Below are 26,961 nucleotides of genomic sequence, written 5' to 3'. Positions count from 1 at the left end.
GACGACCTTACAGAAGATCACAGCTAAATAATACTTCTTTCAAGCAGTGTTGTATTCCTGTGGTAAGTTGACCAGAGCTACTGGGGTGGATTGGGGGTAAGTTTGGTAACGCGCTTGCGATACTCCTGATTCTGCAGGCGTCTATAAGCTAGAGTAATCGCTTACTATCAGGTAAGCAGTATGCTTATTTGCCGACCTAGTTGTCTAAAAAAACAAATAAAATTTTTGCTCAAACAAGTGTAGAAGGCGCTGACCACAATTAATCTAATTATTTCAGTTGAATAAATTCATAAATAAAACGCAACAGCAACAACGCTCTCGTCTCGGCCCACTTGCCCAACGCGTTTGTTTTTGCAACTACGAGGAAATTTATAAGTATTGGTTATGGTTTTAGCGTCCAAGCTGCTAATGTCAGTGCATTGTATTTTGCGAAACGAAATTAAGCAACTGAAAACTCAGACGAATCCGACTTTCGTTTGAATCATTATCTGATTGTGTTGTAACGTGATCTCAACTACATTACCCTTCGACATCCAAATCAAATTGGTAGAAGGTAGAGGTAGAAGAGAGAGGTTGGTAGAGGTAAATGAAGATTGTAAATACAAATTTGAATATAAATTTGAATTTGAATACTAAATAAAAAAGTCAATTTGGATTATTATCCGCTCTATTTAGGTAAAGTTTAGTCAATAATATTCATCAAGTACCTACCAGATACCTTATTTAGGGTCAGTTGGTAGGGTCAATGTGACACCTACCCGTACAAACACATTTTTTACTTTATTCTATCTAACGTGACATTGGTAAAATCAACCGTACGGCAATGGCCCATAGTCACCACGCTGGGCAGGCGGATTGGTGACCGCAGGGCTGGCTTTGTCGCACCAAAAAGCTGCTGCCCGTCTTTGGCCTGTGTATTTGCAAGGTAGAACAGCTCTATTGATACGGATGTTACAAATTACTCATACCTAATACCATATCGTCAAGGAAGCGAAAGCTCAAGATTCCATAAATGCCAATTTAAAACAAACATTATAAACTCTATAGATCAAATCGTAATATTATACATTTTTCCTTATTGATAAAAATAATGATTATGTATCCATCATGCACTTTTGTTCAAATTGTAAATATATTTCAATGGAATCTAGTTCAGCCAACGAAAGTGACATCAGTGTTTGTATGCGACATTAATTTGCGTGGAAGGCCAAATATCCTGACAATAGGTTTGCCCTTTCAACAAAAGATCTGCAAAAATAAATTAACAATAAGTGAATCAAATGTGACTCGTCAGTAATCACTGCAACCCTATACAGGTGGACGAACTGTCGAACTACTAACTTCCATTTAGTTATTGAGAAATCTACACTAGGTAGGTATAGTAAAATATATAAAAGAATCATCAAAATTGCCCAGTAAAGAGTTCTGAGATAGCATAAAGAAATACAGTCAAATTGAGAACCGCTTCCTTTTTGTTGTCTGTTCATTAGTATTGCTTATGAAAATCAGTTAAGTTATAGAACTTAATGTTTTCATGACAATAATAAATGTAAGATTATTCACAAAGTCCATGCGTATGATTTCAACTTTTGCAGGTGCATTCGAGAATTTGATATTGGACGGCTAAAAGCCGTCAGCGCCAGTTAAGCGACTCGTTGCAACATCAGACGAGTCGGCCGGCGAGGACCGTGACCGCTTTGAAATGTGGACTCCGGTAACCTCACGTAGCTATATACCGACATTAGCTGTTGTACTCTTACTGTTTCACTTGCAGTAGTTTGGTAGTATGCACAAGAAATAATTTAATAATAATCGAATAATAGCTTCAAACAGAAGTCTAATAACTAAATCCCTGTATTTAAAACTAACAGTAACTTTCATATTCAGTTTTAACTAAATACATAATTATATTATGGTCATCAACAATCCAAAAGCAGTACATACTTCTAAATCCAGAAATAAATATAGCATAGTTCCATACTTCATTCTTCTTCTTTATAAAAGAAGTTTTGAATTTTTTTTACGTCTGGACTAACTAAACTAACTTCATCAATATATATAAGTATTAGGTAGCTAATCTACGATTTCATAAAATTTGTATGATTTATAAAAGTTAGATTGTAAAATAAATATTTGAGATTTTTAACTTTTTCCGCACCTTTACAAATATTAATGAAGTTATATAGGAATCTGTTAAAACTTTCTGACATATAAAATCTAATAAATTAGCGTTAGCAACACTTAAGCCTTTGTCTCCTCGTTTACGTTTAAATTCAAAAGTGAAAGTATGGAACTTCCAATTGGTAGTTATCAACCCCGTTACTACGAGCGGCCAATCACGCGCGCGACCTCGCTCACGTCACTGTGAAGTGAAACGTGCTGGCTGCTGGACGAGTGACTGTGACATGTCAAATAGTACGAGAGCCGGAAGTTACCGTGCGCGAGAGTTGAAAAGTTTTATAAATGATTTGATTTTAAAGTGACCTATAATACTCACTTTTCATAGATTTTAGGATGTATTCAATATGTATATTATTATTAATGCTCATAACAAAAGGTATGGTTGTCGTAAATATAATTTAAATGTAACTTTCTCTAACTATTTAGTGTTCGGGACTCTCACCATAATTTAAATTTCCAGACTGTTCAAGCCAAGATGATGTAGGACCGTATAGGGGAAAGTTTATAGGAAAACTGAATTCATATCATCACCAGGTAAGAAGTCAGGTTTCACTATTCGGACCTTTTGTTTGACCGTGATAAGGTGAGTCACTAGAAAACGGAAATTTAATATAAGACAGAATATGCATTTCCTATCGTCTCCCAATTAGACCATTTATTTTTATTTCGTAATCAATTGTTTTATTAGATGGCTCAAAATAGACCAATGTTTAACTTTTATCCGACTTCAAAAAAGGAGGTTACTCAATTCGGCCATCTATATATATATACTTTTTTATGTATGTTCGGGGATAACTTCGTCGTTTATGCACCGATTTTGATAATTCTTTTTTTGTTGGAAAGGAGATATCCCAAGTGTGGTACCATGATAAAGAAACCAGGATCTGATGATGGAACCCCAGAGAAATCAAGGGAAACCCTCGAAAATCGTAGTGACGACTAGTGCGTTTGTTAATTTTTTTCGTCTACTTACGTTGTATTACTTGACGATGTTAATGAAGTCTGTATTTTTCGAGCAAACACAATTATATTTTCTATATATACATTTTTAGGAAAACTTACAAAACAGTTGCTAATTTAAAAATTTACATTAAATTTAAATTCTCATTACTTAATCTCAAACTTATTATTTTGCTTATTTAATCAACAATTTAATATAAATTGAAATTAACCCAATATTTTTCTGTAAGTAAATCCACCAACCCACATTGGTGCAGCGAGATGGATTAAGCTCTGATCCTTCCCCTAAATGGGGAAAGAGCCCTATGTCCGGCTGTGAGATATTGAAGGCTGACGTATAAGTAAATGGATGTCATGATAATTCCAGGTGTCAGGTGATGTGTATGCTGTTGATGACTGGACGATATTACTCGTGGACTTCAATTACGACGGCACCGGAGATGACACTTTCTTCTGGGCTGGAGACTCTGGCAGGCCGGGGCCTCTCGGTTTCATTGTTGCTGACCAACATGGCAAGTAAGTTGATTCATTAAAAAAAAATTGTATTTGTTGCAATTAAAATAGTATATTTATGTGAGGCTATAAGTATTTTACATTATTTTTGATTTTTTATAATGCTAGTAAAATGTCAGTTAGGATAGGCAAGAAATAATATATAAATTTTCAAATAAAAAAAAAACCAATTTTTATAAGTCTAATAACGTTTTACATAGCTCTGGTGTTACACGGCGAAAGCTCTGCTTTCCTCATAAAAGGTCAGGAAAGCTCAGAGCTCCAGGCGAGGGTTGACGGTAGGGTCGGTAACGTACTTGCAATGTTTCTATTGATGCATCTATAACCTACGGTAATCACTTACAGGTGAGCCGTATGCTTGTTTGCCCACGTAATTATATAAAAATAGTACATAGATAGAAAAGAATATAAAATTGTGTGTCAATGCCTCCTCGCAAATTTTTATAAAACTTTAAGAACATCAAAATTCCATGATCACATACAATAGTTGCAATATAAACAATGGTTCACTTGCAGGACGAACATCCTGGAGCGCTACAACAATGAGGAGGTACAGCTGAAGCTGCCGGATGGCAAGCGAGTGTCTCGCATTACGTGGTTTGCCGTGTATGACCTTGCTTCGCAGAACGCCTTCGGAGACGTCTACATACCTGAGGACTTCGAGGCCCCTGCGCCACAAACACTCACCCCACTTGTGGCTTCGCCTGGGGTTAAAGTGTCTAGCCAGCCCATTAAGTTCCTGGATGCCTCTACTTTTGTGTTAGTATATTATTTTATGCTTCTTATTAACTGAAATTAGAAATGGAGGTCCTCAATTCCACTTTATATATTTTTATTTGTACTTGGATGGTATCATTGAAGCAATCTTGTCCTATTTCTGTCACACGGTTGTATCGTCAAGTTCCTGAACGCGTTTACTTTTATATACCGTTTACTTTATTTTCCTTTACGTTTTAGCTAACCTCTAAAATGGAGGTTCTAAATTTGAGTATATTTTTTTTTGTACTTTGATTGCGCCATTGGCCCTACAGCTGAGACTACCATATTACCCTTCTGTTACATGGTTTATTATTAGACATTTGTAATTTCAACAGAAAATAAGGTTTTTTGTTTTCTGCTGGTTATTATAAAATGTCTCACACTAAGCCAAGTTTTTACATTACTACATACAAAAATAGAAGCTTATATACATTGTTGTATTATTTATAATTTCAAATGCATCAATATATATCAAATATAAATGAGTGTGTGTTACAGTATTCCAGAGTTCCACTACGATGGCAGCGGTGAAGAGGTGTACTTCTGGACCGGCGTGGGCCCGCAGCCTTCGTCCCGAGGCATTAAAATACCAGATGAGGACGGATAGTTAGACAATTTTAAATATTTTGTACTGAAAATACAGTAGAAAGATGATGGGGTGCTACTAGTGGTCGATAAAGTATTAATTTTTTTAAAGACTACTAGTGCCCTCTATGACGTTATGTTATCTATTGCTGCCTCGTTGAATGTGTTTATAATGGTTATTAATAAGTAAAAAAATTTCTTGTAAATCTCTATCGCGCTCACGGAATCTGACGCTCGCGATATATGGGGCGACCAGCGCTCTTACATAAGCAAAATATGTTTCCAGTGCAATTTTTAAACATATGAAAAGACATGCATGACGTTTTTAGTTAATTTACCCAAATATTTGGTATTAATTTGAGGATGCTTCGGTAGGAAGTGGGGCAAGCGAATAGTTTTTTTTTTTTTATACTATAGAGGTAGCACACAAGCGTACAGTTTATCTGATGGTAAGTGGACACCGTCGCCTATGAACACCGGCAGTATTCACCATAGAAACGCAATGCGGTGTGATCTTGTGTAAGGTAGAGGTAGTTCTCTAGTCTTCGCTGGAGGGATCCTGTTGCCTGCAGATCCGGGACCCTCCAATTAAAGCGGCTGAAGGCTCCCGCAGGGGTTTTGGTCGGTAGTGCACCCCCAAGTGCTAAGCCGACATACGGTCTAGGAATGCCTACCCGGGCATCCTGGATATCACCCGTAAATGGGTTACCCTGCGATATCGAAAAGAAAAAAAAAGCTAGTCCCGTGCGACCCGAGAGCCGCGCCACTAACGCGCCGCGCCCGCAGCCTGGAGCCGCTGCGCGCGTACGGCGGCGAGGACGTGCGGCTGACGCTGCCGGGCGGGCGCACGGCGCTGGACGTGCACTGGCTGGCGCTGTGGGACGCGCGCGCGCGCACCGCGCTGGCGGCCGCGCTGCTGCCCGCCGCGCTCAACGTGCCGCCCGCCGCCGCGCGCGCGCTGCCCGCCGCCAGCGCGCTGCCGCGCTGCCGCCAGCTGCACCGCGACTTCCAGGCCTCCTGGGACATCCACGGCAACCAGATCACCATCCAGCTGGCCGCGCTGGTACTAGCCCTGTCTCTCCACGCGCTCTCGATTCCATTGTATCGCTTTGCGCCGCGACTGTCGTGACCACACTCTGACGAACCCATTTTTTTTTTTATGTCACTAGGTCGGCAAACAAGCGTACGGCTCACCTGATGGTGAGCGATTACCGTAGCTTATAGACGTCTGCAACGCCAGAAGCATCGCAAGCGCGTTGCCAACCCAATCCCCAATCCCCCCCCAGGAGTTCTGGTCACCTTACTCACCAACAGGAACACAATACTGCTTGAAAACAGTATTATTTTGCTGTGATCTTCTGTAAGGTCGAGGTACTACCCCAGTCGGGCTGCTCCATATTTTGACCAGGAAATTGCTGCTGTGCCCAACCTCAGTTAAACGTAAAAGTTAAACGTTTTTAGTTCCGACACTTTTTTGATAGATGGCGCTCTCCGTATTTTACGTCCCGCTAACATTATTATTTATGAGACAGTTGGTGGTATAAGGTGTGGCGCATGAGTTATTTTTTATCGAAACTCCTTCTCGAATGGCTCGTTCTAACCCGTGTTCACCTTTTTTACTGAGTGTCGGAGCTTAAATGAATCTTTTTTTGTTGGAAAGCCGATATTTGTCGTGTGGTTCCGTTTAAATTCGAGCGAGATCCGACGAGTAGGTGCCGTGTCCTACCTAATAGTGCGTGAACGACCTCGCCCGCAGCTGCGCGCCGACGAGTACATGGCGTTCGGCATCTCGGGCTCTTTGAGCGGCTCGCGCATGCTGGGCGCCGACGTGGCGGTGGCGTGGTTCGACGAGCGCCTGCAGCGCGGCCTGGCCACCGACTACAACATCACGGCGCTGGCGCCCGTAAGCTCGCTACACGGACACTAGTCATCGCGAGAAAGAATTTAAGTTTCCGATTGCGTGAACTGAAACTTATGGTGTTCGATGTATGATAAAATAAAATAAAAAAAACGACTTTGCAATTATCTGAGAACAGACTTAAAATCTGTATTAAAAAATTAATTAAATGACCTGCACTAAATAATAAACCAAACCTGAAGGTAAATTTTTCGGTGCAGGAATACATAAAGATTGATAAAGATGTGTGGACTTAGTGACGCTGTATTTCATGCAAGATATTACAAATTTTATATTAAAAGTTTTTTAAAGTAACTGCAGCTACTTGCCGATTTTTATCTAAAGAATCTATCTTCGGAATCGTAAGATGACGATTCGAAGGTCCTTTTCGAGCCCATTTAAATTACGTTATTTTTTATTGTACTTAAATTCCAAGTAAGGGCAGCACTCGTAGAGTCAGCTATTTCCCACTAAAGTGTTCGTATGTGTGTGGTCGCAGTGCGTGCAGACGCTGGGCCAGTGGCGCGGCGTGTGTCGCGACGACCGCCTGGGCGGCCTGGACTCGCATCAGGTTATAATTAATTCTATATTTTCGACTTTTTTATTGAGCATAACAATCTTTTTTTTTTAAAACAAGTATGTTTAGATCACACGACTGAAGTAAAACTTGTTTAACTCCATCTAACTTATATCTCCCTCTCAACATCCGTTCGCCTCGTCCGACCACACTTTCATAACGCTTTCGTCTCGCATTCACCATCTCACTCCTCAAGTCTAGCGTACGTAAAGAAGAAGACTTCAATAAAATTAAACAGTATTTGAATGGAATTAAGATGTTAATTATATTAGGTGCTGAGCGCTAGCCGAGATGGGGAGCTCACGATCGTGCGTTACCGCCGAGGCCTGCAGCCAGGTAAGTACGGCTTCAAACTAATGGCGATATTATTTTATTTGATTTAAGTCAATTTAAAACCATTACTTTTCCAGTTTAACTTTTTTCTTTTCTATTCGAACCTGAAGCGGTCGAGGTGAAGCGTGGTTTGGCTTTATATTGATGATGAATTATAAATTCTTGTGAGTAAATAAAAAATCTTAAACCTGTCATAGTTACGTACACATTATCATCATCATCCTTCTCTGGAGGTTTTCCCTGGGCGCTATAATTTTGTGGTTTTCAAGTGTTGAGTATAATACTTTTCCTAAAAACCAGCAACGCATCCTACTCCATCTGCTCGAGTGATGCAGATGTCCACGGACGACGATAGCCATTTAACATTGGAAGGTTCTGTTGGCTCATTAGCTCCTCTCATCTAATCCATATCCTTGACGGTTTCTTGCAGCGGAGGAGCTGGACCGCGAGTGGCCCGTCGACCGCTCAGTGTTTGTCGTGTGGGCTATAGGGGGCCTCGACCACGTCCAGGAGCCCGCCTTCCACCGCCTGTGGCCGGCCAGCGACCTGCAGCTGGTACTCAAACAGAAGGAGGACGATAGCGACTGCGTCCCCTTCACCACGTTAGTAGCGCCACCGACGTGAGAGAAATACGAACCCGTTAATACATTACGTCACACGAATTTTTAAATGTTTTGGATCCCACTTTATTTCTTCAGCTGGTTAAATTAACTAGGAACTTCTCTGCTTAGTGTGACATCACATATTTTGAAATCTTACCTTTCGTTAATAGGTATGTAGCTCAAATATCTTGTTTTAATATTAAAAATTAATTATGTTGTTTCTAAATTTGATATCACAAGCCCCCTCCCTACCCACAGTCGTCTACCAGCCACCACCTTCCTCCTTCACGTGTCACGTAATTTATGGACGAACTTTACGCAGATTGGTGACAGATACAGTGAAAGAAGGATATCGGAATGCAGCGCCTTTATAATTTGATGCATTTCTATTGAACTAAACAAACGCTGACAATTAATAAGTAAATGTCAAAGTTAGTTCTGATGTGTGGCGACATCTATCGCGCGACTACGAAACTATGTACCTAGAGAAAAACTGACGTATCCTACATCGCGCTATCAAAGTTATTGAGTATACATACAAGAATCCATTTACATCTGGTGGGCACCAGACAACATCCGTCTGGTCGGAGGATCCTCGCTATGCAATGGCGGGCGAGGACCTTCACACCATGTTCTTCACGCACACCCAAAGATGTATCTCCCCCTTCTATAACTATAAAAATCTTCGTTTTCCTCTGATAAACGCCGAGCCTGTCCGAAGGGCTTCCCTTCTCGTGTCACGAGGCCACACTAACGGCAGACCCGTTGCAGGGGGGCGAGCGCGCGGCCGGCGGGCTGGGAGCGCGCGTCGCTGTCGGACCCCGCGCTGCGCGTGTTCCGCGCCGCGCTCGGGCCGGCCGGCGGCCCGCGCGGGCTGGCGGCGCGCCTGGGCGCCGCGCCGGCGCTGGCGTGGTACGTCAACGGGCAGCTGGCGCCCGACCTCACGCTGCGGCGCGGCCTGGCCTACTCGTTCCTCGTGAGCGGCGGCGACGACCCGCACTCGGCCGAGCTGTACCACCCGCTGGTGCTGACGGCCGAGCGCCACGGCGGCCTGGAGCGCCTGGGCGAGGCGCAGCAGCGGCGCGTGCGCGTGCTGGCGGGCGCGCGGCCGACGCGGCGCGGGCGCCTGCGGCCCGCGGCGGCGGGCGCGCTGTGCCTGGCGCGCCGCGCGCCCGGCGCCGACCCGCGCCGCGACGCCTTCGACTCCTTCCGCGCCTTCAACCGCTCGCTGCGCTGGGCCTGCGCCGGCCGCCCCGCCGTGCTCACCGTCACGCCCAACTCCTCGTGGCCGGACCGCGTCTACTACCACTCCTTCACGCACGCCGGTGAGATTTGTTTCGCCTCCATAATTTACGTTGTACTTGTAACTTATGAACCGAGGGCGTGCTTCACATTATGTATATTGAGGTAGACAGGCAGCGCTTTATACCTAATATATTGTTCGATTACGCGCATCCGGCTCGCCTGGCGGTAAGCGACTACCGTAATTCTTAGACGACTCCACCGAGAGCTCTAGTCGTCTTACTCAGGAACGCGACACTACTCGACAGCAGTATGATTTAGCTATGATCTTCTGTGAAATCGTGGAACTTTCCAAGTCGACTGCTCAAAATTTTGAGCAAAATATGTCCGGCTGAGCCCTATATCTCAGTTTGAGACAGCAAAGCATCGAGCGAGCCTCAGTGTCCGTCCTGCCGCAGACATGGGCGGGCGCGTGTTCGTGGTGGACCGCCACCGCCGCACCGCCGCGCGCTCCCCCGCGCCGCGCCCCGCGCCCGCCGCCGTCGCCGTCCCGCTCGCACTCGCGCTGGCGCTGCGGCGCGCGCTCTGAGCGAGAACTACACCGCGGTACACGCGGACACTACGAGTCACGTCGAAGTTATTATAAATTACACAAATCTCGCCGAACCATAGAATGTAAATTTCGTTCATCGCCTTCAAATTGTCCCGTTAAAATAAATTTGCTTCATTCAGAGTTTAAAATACTTCGCAGTCTATATACGCTTATATAAAATGTTAATCAATAAGGAGAAGGCCTCTTGTATAATGTGTTATGAATTTTTTTAAATATGTGCAATTAATTGTATCACAATTATTGCCTGGGGTCGACATTTACTAAATGTTTAATTTTATTACTGTGTAAATTATTATAGATAAATATATTTGCTCATCACTGCCGTCCAATTAACTAATCTACATATGTAATACTCAAAAGAAGAACTTTAAAAATAAGAACATTATTTATTTATAAGGAAATTTATATAAGATTTATATATTTACAAAATCACGATGTATGATCTCTTTATACAAGTCTACTACTATATTTGTAAATAAAGACAACTACAACTACTTACATCTTTTTATTTTGACTAGAATTACATAAATAAGTAAATGAGTAATAATTAGTGAGCTTTAACAATGTATTCTAACAATAAGGTTTAACCGAGATGCATCTCAGAATAATAATAATAACTCACTATGTCATATAATCCATTAGATAGTATAGTTCTCAATATATATCTACACGGTAGACAATTTTATCATAATCTGGTAATTACAATGACAAAGAGTAGGAATTGTCTAACCGTCCTCATAATTTTAGTACGACGTCAGTAAGACATGGAACGTACGATAAGAACCTTAGAAGTAAAGGAATATGATCCTGCGGGCCGAACGTACGTGTCAAACAGATACGGCTATACGTACATCACGGGAAGGGCTAGGGCGAGCTAGGGGCGGTGCAGCTCCAGGAAGGCTTGCAGCGTGCGCGGCAGCGCGGCGGGCGGCGGCGCGGCCGGGCGCGCGGCCAGCAGCGCGCGCGCCGCCAGGCACGCCAGCGACACGTGGCGCAGCGGCCGCACGCGCGAGCCGCGATTCAGCGCCACCAGCTCCAGCGCCGAGTCGCCGAAGCCGTTGGGCTGGTCGAGGTGCGCGCCGCCCGCCAGCAGCGCCTCCACCAGCTCCGAGCTGAAGTTGCCGGGCACGGCGGCTACGTGCAGCGCCGTGCAGCCCAGCTCGTTGCGCGCGCGCGCGTCCGCGCCGCAGCGCAGCAGCAGCGCCGCCACGGCCACGCTGGGCAGCACGGGCTCGGCGAAGTAGGGCACGGCCAGCGGCTCCGCGAACAGCGGCGAGCGCTGCGCGGCCAGGCGCGACACGGCCGCGTGCAGCAGCGTGTCGCCGGCGGCGGCGCTGCGCACGTCGGCGCGCACGAGGCGGCGCGCGCGCTCGGCCACGCGCTCGTGCTCGCGCGCGCCGCGCGCCGTGCGCAGCAGCAGCAGCAGCAGCGGCGCCACGCAGCGCAGCGCGCGGTCGAAGGCGTCGGCCTGGCGCTTGTGCACGGGCCGCACGGCCAGCGCGCGGCGGCTGCGCGGCAGGTGCTCCAGCAGCGCGCCCAGCAGCCGCAGCGCGTCGGCGTGGCGCGGCAGCCCGCCCGCGCGCTCGCCGCGCGCGCCCGCCACGTCCAGCATGAGGCGCGTGAGCGCGCTCACCGTGTGGCACGTGTCCGAGTACAGCAGCGAGTCCTTGCTCAGGCGGATCTGCAGCGCGCACATCCACAGGTCGATGCAGCGCTGGTAGCGAAAGGATTCCGCGTACGATGCGCCCCTGGAACGAGAGAGAGGTTCGGTCGATTGGTCGGATGTGTGGTTTAAAAAAAAAAAGTACGGTTCATTTGATTACCATCGCGATTACGGCGATTATTATTACTTGTAAACGTCCGCAACACCAGAAGCATCGTAAGCATTGCGGACCCTACCTCCTCTGTGAGCTCCGGTCACCTCACTCACCCCAGCAACGTGACTCTGCTTGAAAGAATTATTTAACTGTGGTCTTCAGTAATATTAAAATATCTCTCAACCTAGCTGCTCCAGATTGTAAACGAGATAGTTCTTACTGTAGTCCAGCTCAGTAAGCCGCAGTTACACACACAGCGCCGTACCGGTACATGAGCCGGAACACGGTGTCCCGGTGCGCGACGCCGAGCACGCGCGCCGCCACCAGCAGCGCCTGCGCGCGCAGCAGGTCCAGGTCGGCGGCCAGCGCGTCCAGCTCCGCGGGGCTGCGCCACTCGCGCGCGCCGCCCAGCGTCTCGCGCCGCAGCTCCTCGAAGGCCTCGTGGCCGGCCGCGCCGCGCTTCTCCAGGTAGCGCGGCTGCGCGTGGCGCAGGGCCGTGGCGCGGCGCCACGAGTTCAGCGCCCCCGCCACGTCGTTGAACTCGTCCAGCTGCGTGGCGCCCAGCAGCTCGTAGGCGTCGGCCACGCGCTCGGGCGGGTACCGCGCTCGCGACAGCAGCAGCCGCACGATTTGCGTCGAGCCCTTGAGGCAGGCCGTGCGCAGCGCGTCGTCGCCGGCGCGCGAAAACAAGTGCGGGGAGGCGCCGCGTTCGAGCAGTAACTGTGCCGTCTCGTGGCGATGCTCCTGGATGGCATAGTGCAGCGCCGTCTTCAGTTGCATATCGCGCGCGTCGGGATTCGCACCGTTCTGCAACAAGTAGGCGCACAGCGGCACGGACTGCACGGAGTTGATGAGGCAGGTGCCGCCGTTGTGGTTGGGGCGGTGGATGTCGGCGCCGCGCTCCACCAGGAACTCCACCACGTCCAGGTGCGTCATGAAGCAGGCGGAGCGCACCGGCGTGGAGCCGCTGTCGCTGGGCGCGTCCAGCTGCGCGCCCGCGTCGGCCAGCAGGCGCAGCACGGGCAGGCGGCCGGCCACGGCGGCGGCCCACAGCGGGGTGACGGCGTGCGTGGAGCGGTCGTGCGGCACCTGGAGTTAGGTCGGGTCAGACGTCCGTACTCGAACACAGTTCTTTACGACTAACCGTAGTCACGACTCAGCTCGTAGCACAGCACAGCTGGGCATAGGCCTGTATGTCAGTTAACGAGCACAAGGCCAGGCGCCATACAGCCGCACGTCACCTCGAAGATGCCGCGCTGCTCCAGCTCGGCGGCGCACACGTGCACCAGGTACTCCGCCACCTCCGCGCTGCCGCGCCGGCTTGCCACGAACAGCGGCGCGCAGCCGTCCATCGTGCGGCTCACCACCTCGCGACGCTCTTCCGGCCGCATTCTGCGACAAACGCTTGTTGAGTGCATACATTTAGTTTCATAAAAAAAAATGTTTATTAATCCGACAACAAAAATGTTAGTAAAATATAAGAATTTATTTTTGTTGATTATATTATCGCTTTCTTGTGAAACACTTATTGAATAAAAGATTAATGTTTATTTGATATGAGTAATGTATTTAGTTCTTTCATCTACAAATAGATGGCGTTGTGCGTTCGAGTCAGACTAATTATTGATTTAATATAAAGAATTGTATTTAGTTCCTTAATTTACTAATAGATGGCGTTGTGCCACCTGTTAAATCGCGCAGTCAAGATTATTTCACTATAATACTTAAGAGATTTCCGATTGTTCTTTTTTTTTTTTTGAGTTTAAATTTATATATACGGGTTAAAAATACGAGTTTAAATACGAGTAAAGTAAACGTGTGTGTTTCATTTTCAACACTTATTATCTTTAATGATCACTTAAGAATTATATTCTGTTAAAAAATTTGAAACTAATATATTTGGCCAAGATAATAATTATAAAAACATTATACCATTCATTCGTCACAAAATATCGAAAACCTCAACTGGTTCTATATACAAAGATGACATTTCATAGGGAGGTAGTTTATTTATAGTAGAGGATTACTATGAAAGGATATTTGCAACAGGTCTTCTTAAGGTCTAAGAGCTCTCTTAAGTTTTACAAAATTGATATATTTTTTATGCCACAAACACTAAAAATTTCTAGTTAATAGATGTCCGCTAAAATGGACTAATAATTATACCCTCTAAGTGAATAAAATGAGAATTAAAAGTTGATCTAGCAAGTGTGTCATTTTTAAAGTTAGAAACATGAAACATTATGTTTAGACCCATGATTATAAATTAGTTAATACATATTTGAGATTGAAAGAAGCTCGACAAAGCTACCTCTATGTCCCTGTCAGTCGTTATACTTGCATAATATTGTGAGCAGACAGTATGTGCTGATTTTGGCATACACAATTGCTTGTTTGGTGTTTGTTCTGATCATTACATGATCTACTGTAAATATTATATTTTTTGTTGTATTAAATAGATCCTTTAATGTCACTGTTTTGCTACAACCAACTACTCATTTTAAATTTTTTTAAATGAGATAACACCTCGCCTTATTGCCTCCACTGGTGACAAGAGGGCTGGTGCATTTTTTGCCCAGAGAATCGGCATAGCGATTCCACGGGGAAATGCTGCCAGCATTCTTGGCACAATTCCACGCGGACATGATTTATACCAAAACTATCTGTAAATATTTAGTTCTTAAGTTGTGAATTGTAAATATGTATAATATTTTGTATAAATAAAGTTTGTACTCTTTTAAACACAATATCATTACAGCCTATACAGTCCACTGCTGGACATAGGCCTCCACAAGTTAACGCCAAAAATAACGTGAACTCGTGTGTTTTGCCCTTAGTCACCACGCTGGGCAGGCGGGTTGGTGACCGCAGTACTTACTGGCTTTGTCGCACCGAAGACGCTGCTGCCCGTCTTCGGCCTGTGTATTTCAAAGCCAGCAGTTGGATGGTTATCCCTCCACCGGTCGGTTTTTTTAAGTTCCAAGGTGGTAGTGGAACTGTGTTATCCCTTAGTCACCTCTTATGACACCCACGGGAAGAGAGGGGGTGGCTATATTCTTCAGTACCGTAGCCACACAGTACAGTACAGTAATATAAAAAGAAAGAATGATAAAATTACAACTCCAGTTGTTGTAATTCTTAAAGAGATCTATTGTTTTCTAGGTCTCAGTAGTTACACATATAATGGACCTTACAAACAACTTTACAACTGCTAATCATTAAACCTAAACTGATATTATTTAAGTCTTTAATAATAAAGCATCTTGTAAGGTATAAGATTGAATTGACTATTGTTACAACTGAATGTTCCTAAAATGATGATTCAAAAATGCTTCTCAAGCATACTTGAATAAAAAACTTGTTTGATATAATTTATTGTAGGTTTAAATATTTATTACTACTAAAACTGAACAATAAGATCATCACTTCAGCCTATCGCAGTTCAATGCTAGACGTAGGCCTCTACAAGTTCATGCCAAAAAAATGGCATGAACTCATGTGTGTTGCCCATAGTCACCACACTGGGCAGGCGGGTTGGTGACCACAAGACTGGCTTTATCACATCAAAGACGCTGCTGCCCGTCTTCGACCTGTGTATTTGAAAGCCAGCAGTTGGATGGTCCGACATGGGTCGGCTTTTTAAGTTCCAAGATGGTAGTGGAACTGAGTTATCCCTAAGCCCTTTTATGACACCCACGGGAAGAGAGGGGGTGGCTATATTCTTTACTGCTGCAACCACATAGCAGAACAATATGATATCAATTCTCAAAGTAGAATAAGAGATCAGTTCAGAAGTTATTTTTATCAATTGAAAATATAGACAGATTTGTTGTGTTAGTGATGAATTAAATGGGTCTGAAATATTGTACAAATAACTTCAAAGTTTAAAGAAATAGTTAATAATTATGTAAATAATTCTTTATTAATAACAGGCAAAACATCAGCAAGGTGCTGATTTCAATATCTAGTGATCTAATCACAGTAGGGAATAAAATGCTACTGAAGAATACACATCCTTATCTCAATATCACAGCTTGCATAAAAACGAGTGCCTTTTCAACGAAAACAACAATGAATAAATGTATCTGTGTAACAAAAGAATTTACGGCTTTTTTTCTATTGTTGTGAACAAAATACGCAATAAACTTTGGCCAATATGCAACGCTGGTATTTTCGTGAGAATGTTCAGGTACCTTTCGAGAGTGTTTCGCAGGCGAGCGGACAGCCGAGCGCCCGGCGCGCTGTGCTTGCACTCGTGCATCAGGGCCGAGGCTACCGCGTCATTAAAACTTTCTTCTCGCATTTGTTTCAGAATACTGTAATGACTGGTATTATCTTCGTTAACAATATCTTCGTTAACAAAGTCTTCCCACATGATGCAAGCTAAAAGTTATACTTTGCGTCTCACACAAATTTAAACTATTCTAGTATTTTTGTAGTTATATATGTATTAATAAACGTTGTAATAAAGAATATGATAATTCATAATAAACAAAAAACTCATAGTAATGTAATAATTAAGTCGGGTTTAGCTCTTTGCTCAATGGCTTTTAGTTGTCACAGTTTGACACATATCATTTCGCCAGTGGGTGCTTTCCACCTAAGGCCCACTATGCCATCGATCATAACCTCTGAAAATCTGAAATTGCCGTTCCACAGTTCACTTATGTAAAAAACGTCACGGGTGTTGTGGGCAAATTTTATAAGTGAATCGCATATTTGGGTACTTGCAATATGGCGGCATAGTGTTAACAAGCAGTTGTGGAGTCTGTGACTTAGTATTTCGCATGGATTGGAGTAAAACTTAATTCAACATGGGTTCCCGGAAATTTATCATTGCGTTTTTGCAGAATCGAATGAGAGATAACATTTACAATTTGACATTGACAGTGGTTTTTTTAACTCTGACCCACCTATGTGAGCGAAGTGGGTGCGATGTGGTTGCGAACAGACAACGTGCCTTAGATGGAACCAAGAAGTTTATGTAAAACACATATAAGCTTCTTGGGTGGAACGATAAATAAGGGCTTTGCGGGCGTTGCGGTCGCTTAGTGGAACGGAGCCGAATGAGATTGTTCTTCACTAGTCATAAAAGAAATTACAGACTTGGCTTCGGCCTTACTTTACCAGTCATCGAATCAGAAGAACAATAAAGTTACTTCAGACTTGGCTACGGCCTTTTGATATATCAGAACGAAACTTACAAATTCAAACTAGGCTGTATGGATTATAGTCCTTTGCCTTTCCCTATTGGGGATAAATTTTAAAATAACTAGTCACAAAATACGTGAAGCTAGGATGAAGTATCTTGATTCATGACGTGAAGTGATATAGAAAGAGACAGAATCCTATACTGTCTTCGTTGCACAGCACCACGGTCTTATGCAAAGATTATACACTTATTATTATACATTTATTATTTCGCTCTGGCGCGTACATAGTTCCATAGCTTAATTGGCTAAAGCGCCGACACGGTCAGTCAGAGACGCGGGTTCGAACCCCGCTGGAGCGGTCAATTTTTGATATGATATTCAAAAATGTTTATACACTTATGTCTTATGCACTAAGCGATCTTCATGCCACTCATGCCTCTGGTGGCTTTAAGAGTACCCCTACCACTATAGTTTCCCACCGTGATCACATCACAATTTAAGTATTTATAGGACCGTTTTGAAATTTGTCATCGAGATGTAATTATTGTAGTAACCTTACGATTCGGTACTCGATACTCACGATAAATCGATTCAAATTTGAATGAGTATTTAATCGATTAATTGATTATGTAATATAAAGTGCGTTGGATATAATTCTGTATTGTTGTATTCCTTTTATATGTCGGCGCGAGATACTCTCCGATGTCAAAACCCGATTTCTACGCGTTGCTTCTATTTCATTATTATACAATACAAAAGTTCACAGTTGAACTTTTAAACCTTAATATATTATTTATAGTAATATATAGAACCCCATCATCAAACGTAACTGACTTTTTAGATCATATCGAAAATTTAATAGAAGCTGTTACTCGAAAACATAAGAAAAAAATTATTATATATGTTGACACGAATATTGATATGCTAAAAGCCAACAAAGCATCCAGTGAACTGTCTGCATTATTACATAACCACAATTTTGAAAACCATATCATTAAACCTACAAGAGAAAGCGGATGTTTGGACCTTATTATCAGCAATTTTAGTTCTGTAAATGCCGGCATACATGCGCTGTCACTATCAGATCACGACACAGCTCAATCCTTAACAGTTACTTTAGAAATTAATTGTAAATATAAACCATCACCGATATACTGGTTCGAATTTAAAAGAGATTTTGGGTCCGATAATGTTAGGAAATTCCGCGATTGCGTGTGAGCCCTTTCTTTTAGTAATGTTTTGAATGAATCCGATTTTGACATTGCATTTAAGGAATTTCACGAATTGCTCATATTATTTTTCAAATTATGCTTCCCACTAATACGTTACAAAATAACTCGTAAGCCGCTAAAAAATAATGGTTAACTAAAGTAATTAAGAGAAGCTGTGTAAATAATTGTTTGTTCGCAAACGAAAAAAAAAAACCGATTTCAATTACATCGACGAGTAATACAACGTAGATCGACGAAAAAATAGTCAATTAACAACGCATTATCAAAGATTACTCAAAAAGTAGTTATCAGATCTCAATAAAATTTATATGTGACCACATGATAAACATCAGCTTTCGATTAAATTAAAAATTATCAAAATCAGTACTCCCAGTAAAAAGTTGTTGCTAATTTTCGAGAGTTTCCCTCGATTTCTCTGGGATTCCATCATCAGATCCTGGTTTCCTTATCATGGTACTAAACTAGGGATATCCCCTTTCCAACAAAAAAGAATTATCAAAATCGGTACATCCAGTAGAAAGTTATGCGGTATAATATAACGTAGGTTGACGAAAAAAGCGTCAAGTAAAAACACATTATTAGATATAACTCGAAAAATAGTTGTTAGATCTCAAATAAATTTAAATGGGACCAAATGACACACTACCTTTCGATCAAAAGAAAATTTGTCGAAATCGCTTCACCCAGTCAAAAGTTCTGAAGTAACATACATAAAAAAAAAATACAGTCGAATTAAGAACCTCCTCCTTTTTTGGAAGTCGGTTAAAAATACAGTCGAATTGAGAATCTCCTCCTTTTTGGAAGTCGGTTAAAAAATAATAATTTTGTGTTGGATAGCCTACTTACCCAGGAAGTTGTTACTGTTGTACAAAAGTTGTTACTGTCGGATAACAACTTTTTTTTCCTTCAAATTAATGTGTGTGAAACCGTGGGGCACTGCAAGTAATATGTATAACAATTAACAATACAATACAATTAACAATACCATACAATATTAATATATATATTAACCGACTTTAAAAATGAGTTTCTACATTCGTTTATATGTCAGCGCTCTCCGATGTCAAAAACCGCTTTCTGCGAGTTGCTTCTACGTCATTATTGTACTAACGCTGCGTTAGGTTCATGTTTAAACATGTTAGCGCGAGGCTCGCGAGCGCGTGACCATATATGGTTCGAAAGCGCCTTATGGGCGTAATATGAGACGAATTTTCCATTTCCATTTATAGTTTGATACAGCAAGCTACGACAGACGGGCGCATCAAATACGGTGCGACGATCGCGCTGGCGTCATTCTTATTCGAGTCGTCAGATTATTAACATTACTATCGTTTCATATTATAACATTAATATTGTCATAAAGTGTAACGTTTGAGTTCTTGATAAGAGTGTCGTAAAATTAAAGTTATTGTTTTGTGTCGAAAATAGTTCTATTGTGAAACGAATTATCATGACGTTATAACACGAACGTTATTGTATTGAAGATAGTGAGGTCATATTTATTTATTAAGAAGCCTATACGTTAGAGAACTCTTCTCCGAGATATATATCTTTGTATTTAGGTAAGTAATAAATCGTTTACTGATTAGCGTTCTACTCCAAATATAATCTCGTATCCGAATTATAACAATAAGATGTGTTCCTGAAGTTGCTGAAATTACCGCGCTTAAACAAACAAACAAACTCCTTAGCCTTTTAATATGATAATAGTATAGATTGTATTATTAACTATTATGAAAAACAACATTTCTAAAATATTGAAATTAGGTATTTACCCAATTTCTTAATTTTTTCATACTTTAAGAACCTTCTACTAAATACCTAAGTATATAAAAAAATAAATGAAAAGTCGTTCTCAAATTATTATGTAACGAAGAGAAATATAAATGCATTTTTTTAAAACATCTATTTATTAAATATTTTTTTTTATTTTTATAAAATTGACATAAATAATAAATAAATGATAACATTACCAAAGACGAAAGTCAAAACCGCGGTCGTTGAACAAACGCAAACGCTGGTATATTGGTGCATGCAGTCGCTGAAAACACCGCTCTTCTCGGTCTCCACGTCTTCTCCGCCCTTCTCGGGCCGCTCGCTGGATATACCGGGAACACAAACATGGTTGGTAACCCCCCCCCCCCCCCCCTAGATTCGACGGGGCATAGTGCCGTAGCACTACGGGATTCTCCGTCTGAGGTGTCGGTACCCGCCGGGGGTAGTAATGTTTTCTCGAACGTACTCATGTTTGGAGTGACACAGGTTGACCGAAATTAATCGATCCCGTTCGTGGCCACCATACATGACCGACCACGGCACCACGAAACGGAATGACGAGATTGATTAGCGCTAGAGATGTATCCAGCCCGTTTTGTACTACAAATATTTGTTTCTGGTTTGGATGTATGTCCTCGTGGGTCTCTCCATCGTGCCTCAGAGAACATGTTAAGCTGTTGGTGCCTTATACATTGTACTGAAACGAATTATACTGTTAGTAATTTGCCTAGTTTGCGACTTAAAACGAATTATCGCGTATAATCGTATTACGAAGGCTCTCGAAGTGGGGAGGTTGATTGAAACCGATGCATCACAGACCGAGTTATTACTTTCATATTGTCAACAGATAAAAAACATCGCGGATAGTTTTCAAGAAGCACACTTCATCATTTTGGATCTTTTAAACGCGGAAGCCGATGATGTGGATACCGAGACTCAGGAGAATTTCGATGAAGAGTACTTTCAAGTCGTTGCATTTCAACGTATATATCAAGTGTTCGTCGCAAGAATCAAATAACGCGAGGCGTGATTCGTTCATGAATGCGCAGCGCAAGATGCGTTTAGAAGTTTTCACTTCCAGTCTTTTCGAGTGCTATCAAAGAATGGCTGAGTTTATGCGATTTATGACGCGTTGATTCATTAATTAATCATATTACCTAAGTTATATCGAGAATTTTCATTATTTGTTGTCGGTGTTGCGCGGTGATGCGCTATCGTTATTAGAATGTTCCCGGTCGGACGTGAACATTATTTAAGTGCATGATATGATGCTCTCAAGTCTCTCTAAGAGGACAAGCGTGAAATAGCATTTGCACGCTGACGCGGTGTTTTAGATGTCAATTTCAAAACTACACACGCTCAAGATTTGCGACATGCGTTAAATACGATCGATGAAAACTTGACTATTTTAAAGAAGTTGAAGTTATCTACCGAGCACTGAGACTTCGTGCTTTGTTACATTTTGTCGAAATTCGATACTAAATTGAGACTTCAAAAAATCGTAGCGACCTACCGTCACACATTCGCTTGTCGCCCCATCGCCAACATGCGTAAGAAGAAGGTTGGTCGACAAACAAGAGGGCAAACCAATTCGGGTTGCGACAACCTTCAAGCTTATGCGTAAGTTGTAACATATATAATGTTACTGATTTATTTTGGTCGCATAATTGTTCTTTTTTTCTTGCTAAGCGTTGTCGTATATTAGCATGGTCTTTGTGACGTGTGGTTTTGCGTATGGGACCATAAGTGGTGAGTAGGGTTTTTTTGTTATCGCAGGGGAACCCATTTATGGGTGATATCCAGGATGCCCAGGTAGGCATTCTAAGACCGTATGTCGGCTTCAGCACTTGGGGGTGCAATACCGACCAAAACCCCTGCGGGAGCCTTCAGCCGCTTTGATTAGAGGGTCCCGGATCTGCAGGCAACAGGATCCCTCCAGCGACAGGCTGGCCTCGGCGAAAAGACCAGACTTCTCCTCCATGGGGACTGTCCGGCTCACCTCTGAACAATCCCGACGACGTCGTGTCTAGCAGGACCGGGTTCCCATCCCGGCCCGACACAGGCACAGGGGCATTACTGGAAGCGCATTAAGTAGTCTCTCCTACGCACCCCCGTTCGTCGCATGCGGACGGAAGTCTCATCGGCGGCCCCTTCTCTCATCCGCTCGTCGTTCTCCTTCTGCGACATTACTGTCTCGCAGAAGGAGACCATCGCCTTCCAGGACTCGTCGTCGCCGAGCATCGCGGTGATAACGCTCGGCAGTGACAAGTTCCCTCCGAGAACTGTAGTCAGACCGCGACGCAGCGCCGCCCATCTCGGGCACAACTCGAGGGTGTGCTGGGCAGAGTCCACCACTGCGCCACAATCGTGACATCCAGTCGTCGGCTCACTTTGGGCCGTCCGACACAAGTATTTACCAAAGCAGCCGTGCCCGGTGAAAACTTGCGTCAGACGGAAGGCGAGGGGCTTGCGCTTACGGTGCATCCACCGCTCAAGGACCGGGCGCAAGGCAGCCGTTACGCGTGTGCCATACAGCTGCTCCGTCAGGTCCTCCCCCCACTTCCGCATTAGCGCTTCTTGCCCCATCCGGCGTACCCGTAGGATCCCATCCAACGTGTGGTTGTCACCGAGAGCTCTCCTACCAAAGACGTATGAGTAGGTCTCGGCAAGAACCTCCGCCACGAGATCCCACGGGGGGTCGCCGGCTAGTGTAGTAGCTGCAGCCCACGATACCGTACGATACCCCCGAATCACCTTTACCGCGATGATCCTCTGCGCCGACCGCAGTGCGGCCTTATTCCTCGCAGTGAGGCGATCCGCCCAAACCGGGGCACCGTACGTCGCCATACTCCGGCAGATTCCGGAATATAGCTGCCTGCAGGCGGCGCTGGGTCCTCCGAGGTTTGGGAGGAGTCTGCCCAGTGCACTCGCCACCTTCACAATCTTCGGTCTCACCATAGTGAAGTGTGGGCCGAAGGTCCACCCTCCGTCAAGGATGAACCTCAGATATTTCATTTGGGGGCTCATCATGCCCCTCCCCTCTCCAATCTGTAGGGTAGGCCCAGTGGGGGTCCCTTGCGTCCGGTCCCGCGGAAGAGGTGGGCTTCGGTCTTGTCAATTCTGACACGAAGCCCCGAACTCTTTATGCGGCTGATCACGAGGTCGAGTCCGACCTCAGCCAGCCGCGCTGCCTGCCTGTAGTCTCATCCCCGGGAGTAAACGAGAGTGTCATCCGCTTAGCAGATGACACCCATCCCGGGGAGGAGACGGCCTCGCAGGACCCAATCGTACCCGATGTCCCACAGGATCGGCCCCAGCACGCCACTCCACGGACCTCGACCGATTTTCGAGGCCTACTTTGCGGTCGGAGTGGTACGCCCCCAGCAGCCTCCCCAGATACGGGGGCACTCTGAAAAATTTCAGTGCCTTCCGAATCACTGTATGCCAGAGGCTGTTGACGGCTTTTGCGATGTCCAACGACACTACGAGCACCACCGGCCTCCCGTGTTCCGCTTCACCCGTCACCGCCCGCAGGCGTTTGCGGGCGTCGATGGTTGGTACAAAAACAATGATTTTTTTTTCAGAAACCTTGTAATTATCCACAAAAAAACAAAAAATGAAACACCTGGACACAAAACTATATCATTCTTCTAATTCTTTCTTGTTAGTACTACTAACACTTCAGCCTATCGCAGTCCACTGCTGGACATAGGCCTCCCCAAGTTCGCGCCACACATCCCGGTCTTCCGCAATCCTCATCCAGTCCACACCGGTAATGTTACGTAGATCGTCGGTCCAACGGGCCGGAGGACGTCCCACACTGCGTTTGCCAAGACGCGGTCTCCACTCTAGCACCCACTCCAACGGCCATCGGTCCTGCGACACAGATGACCAGCCCACTGCCACTTCAACTTGCTAATTCTGTGGGCCGACGTACGGTTACTTTTGTTCTCTCGCGGATAGTCTCATTTCTAATCCTATCTTTGAGAGAGACCCCAAGCATAGCCCGTTCCATTGCACGTTGAGTGACTTTAAGTTTGTGGACCAGACCCTTCGTCAGTGTCCGCGTCTCGGCTCCGTATGTTAACACAGGCAGGACGCATTGCTCGAAAACTTTTGTCTTCAAGCATTGCGGAATCTTCGAAGGGATGACTCGACGGAGTCTGCCAAACGCCGCCCAGCCCAACCGAGTCCTCCTATCGGCCTCCTTCTCGAAGTTGTTACGGCCTAGTTGGATAGTATGGTCTAGGTAAATATAATCCTGAACAACTTCGAGAAGGGTACCATCGACCGATACCGGTATCGGTATAACTTGGTTGTTAAACATAACTTTCTCTCCAGCTCATCCTCGTCTCCGCAAAGATGACAATATCGTTGGCGAAACGAAGGTGAGAGAGGAATTCACCGTTGACGTTGATGCCTCGTTCCCCCCAATCCACGGTCTTAAAAACATCCTCTAGCGCAGTGGTAAACAGTTTCGGTGATATTACATCCTCCTGTCTTACCCCGCGCCGGAGGGAAATAGGTCTTGTTCTTTGGTCATTGACATGAACGGTCATCGTCGCCGCGTTGTAAATAGATTTCAGTACCTCGATATATCGCCAGTCGATATGACATCCCCGCAGAGTCCAGGACAGCCTAGGTCTCGACAGAGTCGAAAGGTTTCTCCTAGTCCACAAATGCCATACACAGCGGTTGATTATATTCTTCCGTCTTTTGAATAATCTGCCGAACAGTATGGATGTGTTCTACCGTGCTGTAGCCATTTCGAAACCCAGCCTGCTCCGGTGGTTGGAATTCGTCGAATCTTCGGGCGAGATGATTAGTAACAACCGTCGAAAACAGCTTATAGACGGGGCTCAGAAGTGAGATCGGTCTGTAATTCTTTAACAGAGACTTATCGCCTCTCTTAAAGAACAGCACTACTACACTCCTAGACCACGCCTCCGGCGTGGTACCTCGGTGGATGACGGCGTTAAATAATCTTGCCAAGGCTTTCAGGACAGGTCGCCCTGCGGCTTTAAGGAGTTCAGTGGTAACTCCGTCATCCCCCGGGGCCCTCCCGTTTTTAAACTGCCCGAGCGCTGCACCAATTTTATCCTCTTCGAAGTCCGGGATAAACTCCGAATAATGACGCAAAAATGGTGCCCGTGGATCTTCGGTGTCCCAAGTCGCAACCTTGCGTGCGCTCACGAGTACAGCTGTCCATAAAAATTCTCAATCTCTTCTCGGATCTGAAGGCGAGAGCAGGCGGTTCCATCTGCTGTTTTAAGCTTCGCAAGAAGGCTTCTCCCCAATGGTCTTTGGAAAACTTTGGACCTCTATTCTGCTCAATCAGAGTAGTAACCTCTCGTATTTGAGCAGCGGAGGTCTCGGCGGATAAGTTTTCGTATCCTCTTGGAAAGAGCCCTCTATTTTGACGAAGCAGCCAGCAACTCGCGCCACTGTCGCATCAGATCCAAGGCTTTGGGAGAAAGTTTGGACTGCTTCGTTGGTTTTGTTGGTGGAAAAAGCCTGCAACCTAGTGTACACACCGTCTTCATCAGGTTGTCGGTTATCTCGTCCACGTCGCCAGTAGTTTCCAGCGAATCGAATCTTTGGGAAGTGTGAAGAAAAGGGAGGATCCTCCGACCAGACGGTTGTTGCGTCTGGCGGGCTAACGCCCCGACGGTTGTTGTCGGGATCTTGTATATATATATATACTCAATCACTTTGTTATCAAAATCGAAATCAAAATAAATGTCGCTACAGATCGGTTTAGGAGTTCCAATTGGAACTGCTCGGAGGCACATAGTATTTGGGGCAGTGTAGGTCGGAGTGTAGATTTCATCAAGCGGGTCCGCTCCTTTCGGAGACATATATTCAGAGTGCCCCGTACTAGTCGGTGGTCGTTGCCGGTGTTAAACCTGTTAACCACTGAGACATCTTTGAATATATGCCTTTTATCCGCTATGATGAAATCTATCTCGTTCCTCGTCACAGTATCGGGGCTTTGCCACGTCTACTTCCTTTGGGGCTTCTTCTCAAAAAATGAGTTCATCAAGAAGAGCCCCTCCAATTCAAGAAATTTGACAAGCATCTGCCCCCTGCGATTCCTGTGCCCCAATCCGTGTGGTCGGATGCTCGATTCGTCGCGGTTTTGTACTCCCACTTTAGCGTTGAAATCTCCCATAACAACGCTGTAGAAGGTTGAAGTAGTGCCATGTATGGCCCTTGCAATGTTTTCATACAAGGCTTCGAAACCATCGTCAGAGTTTGCCGAGGTCGACGCATATACCTGTATCACTTTTAAACAGTACCTGTCAGTGAGTTTAAGTACAAGGTATGCTACATTACTGACTTCCACAACGTTGCTAGTGAGAGTCTTGTGGACCAGAAAACCGACGCCACCTTGGGCAAGCCCATCACCTTCACGGAAGTAGAACAAGTGCCCGGAGTCCAGGATCATCGTGTCTTCACCCTCTCTTCGGACTTCGGACAACCCCAGTATGTTTCACTTAATGTGGCTAAGTTCTACCTCAAGTTTGGTAAGGTGATGGTCCAACCGTAACGTGCGACCATTATACGTAGCCAGGTATATTTTATGGCAGCCTCCCGTACCCCGGTGATTTTTAGCACTCGCTGCCGTAGCCGGAAATAGTGGGGCTGCTGGGAACTAAGGACCTAAATTTTTGGCGCGAACTCATGGGTTTTTTGCCCCTAGTCACCACGCTGGGCAGGC

At 44.8% G+C, this 26,961-nt stretch overlaps 2 protein-coding genes across 2 annotated transcripts; one reads left to right on the top strand and one right to left on the bottom strand.

The window, feature by feature from the left end:
* The first annotated feature begins 2,514 nt into the window (after window positions 1-2,514).
* On the top strand, window positions 2,515-10,238 carry LOC123664904 (protein Skeletor, isoforms B/C). The gene is made up of 12 exons (XM_045599275.1): window positions 2,515-2,557; window positions 2,642-2,715; window positions 3,509-3,657; window positions 4,171-4,413; window positions 4,912-5,019; window positions 5,785-6,061; window positions 6,755-6,901; window positions 7,395-7,466; window positions 7,745-7,808; window positions 8,236-8,407; window positions 9,179-9,732; window positions 10,108-10,238. Exons 1-12 carry the CDS (start codon window positions 2,515-2,517, stop codon window positions 10,236-10,238), a joined length of 2,034 nt encoding a protein of 677 aa, XP_045455231.1.
* A 516-nt stretch (window positions 10,239-10,754) lies between these two features.
* On the bottom strand, window positions 10,755-16,635 carry LOC123665066 (protein fem-1 homolog A). Its single transcript, XM_045599416.1, has 4 exons — window positions 16,273-16,635; window positions 13,321-13,471; window positions 12,345-13,168; window positions 10,755-12,010 (listed from the first exon to the last, which is right to left on the bottom strand). Exons 1-4 carry the CDS (start codon window positions 16,452-16,454, stop codon window positions 11,137-11,139), a joined length of 2,031 nt encoding a protein of 676 aa, XP_045455372.1. The 5' UTR covers window positions 16,455-16,635; the 3' UTR covers window positions 10,755-11,136.
* Window positions 16,636-26,961: the final 10,326 nt, after the last annotated feature.

This window comes from Melitaea cinxia, chromosome 23, assembly GCF_905220565.1.
Source record: "Melitaea cinxia chromosome 23, ilMelCinx1.1, whole genome shotgun sequence".
Classification (NCBI taxonomy): Eukaryota; Metazoa; Arthropoda; class Insecta; order Lepidoptera; family Nymphalidae; genus Melitaea; species Melitaea cinxia.
Note: the sequence above shows the minus strand (reverse complement) of the source record. Positions and strands in the feature narration are given on the sequence as shown.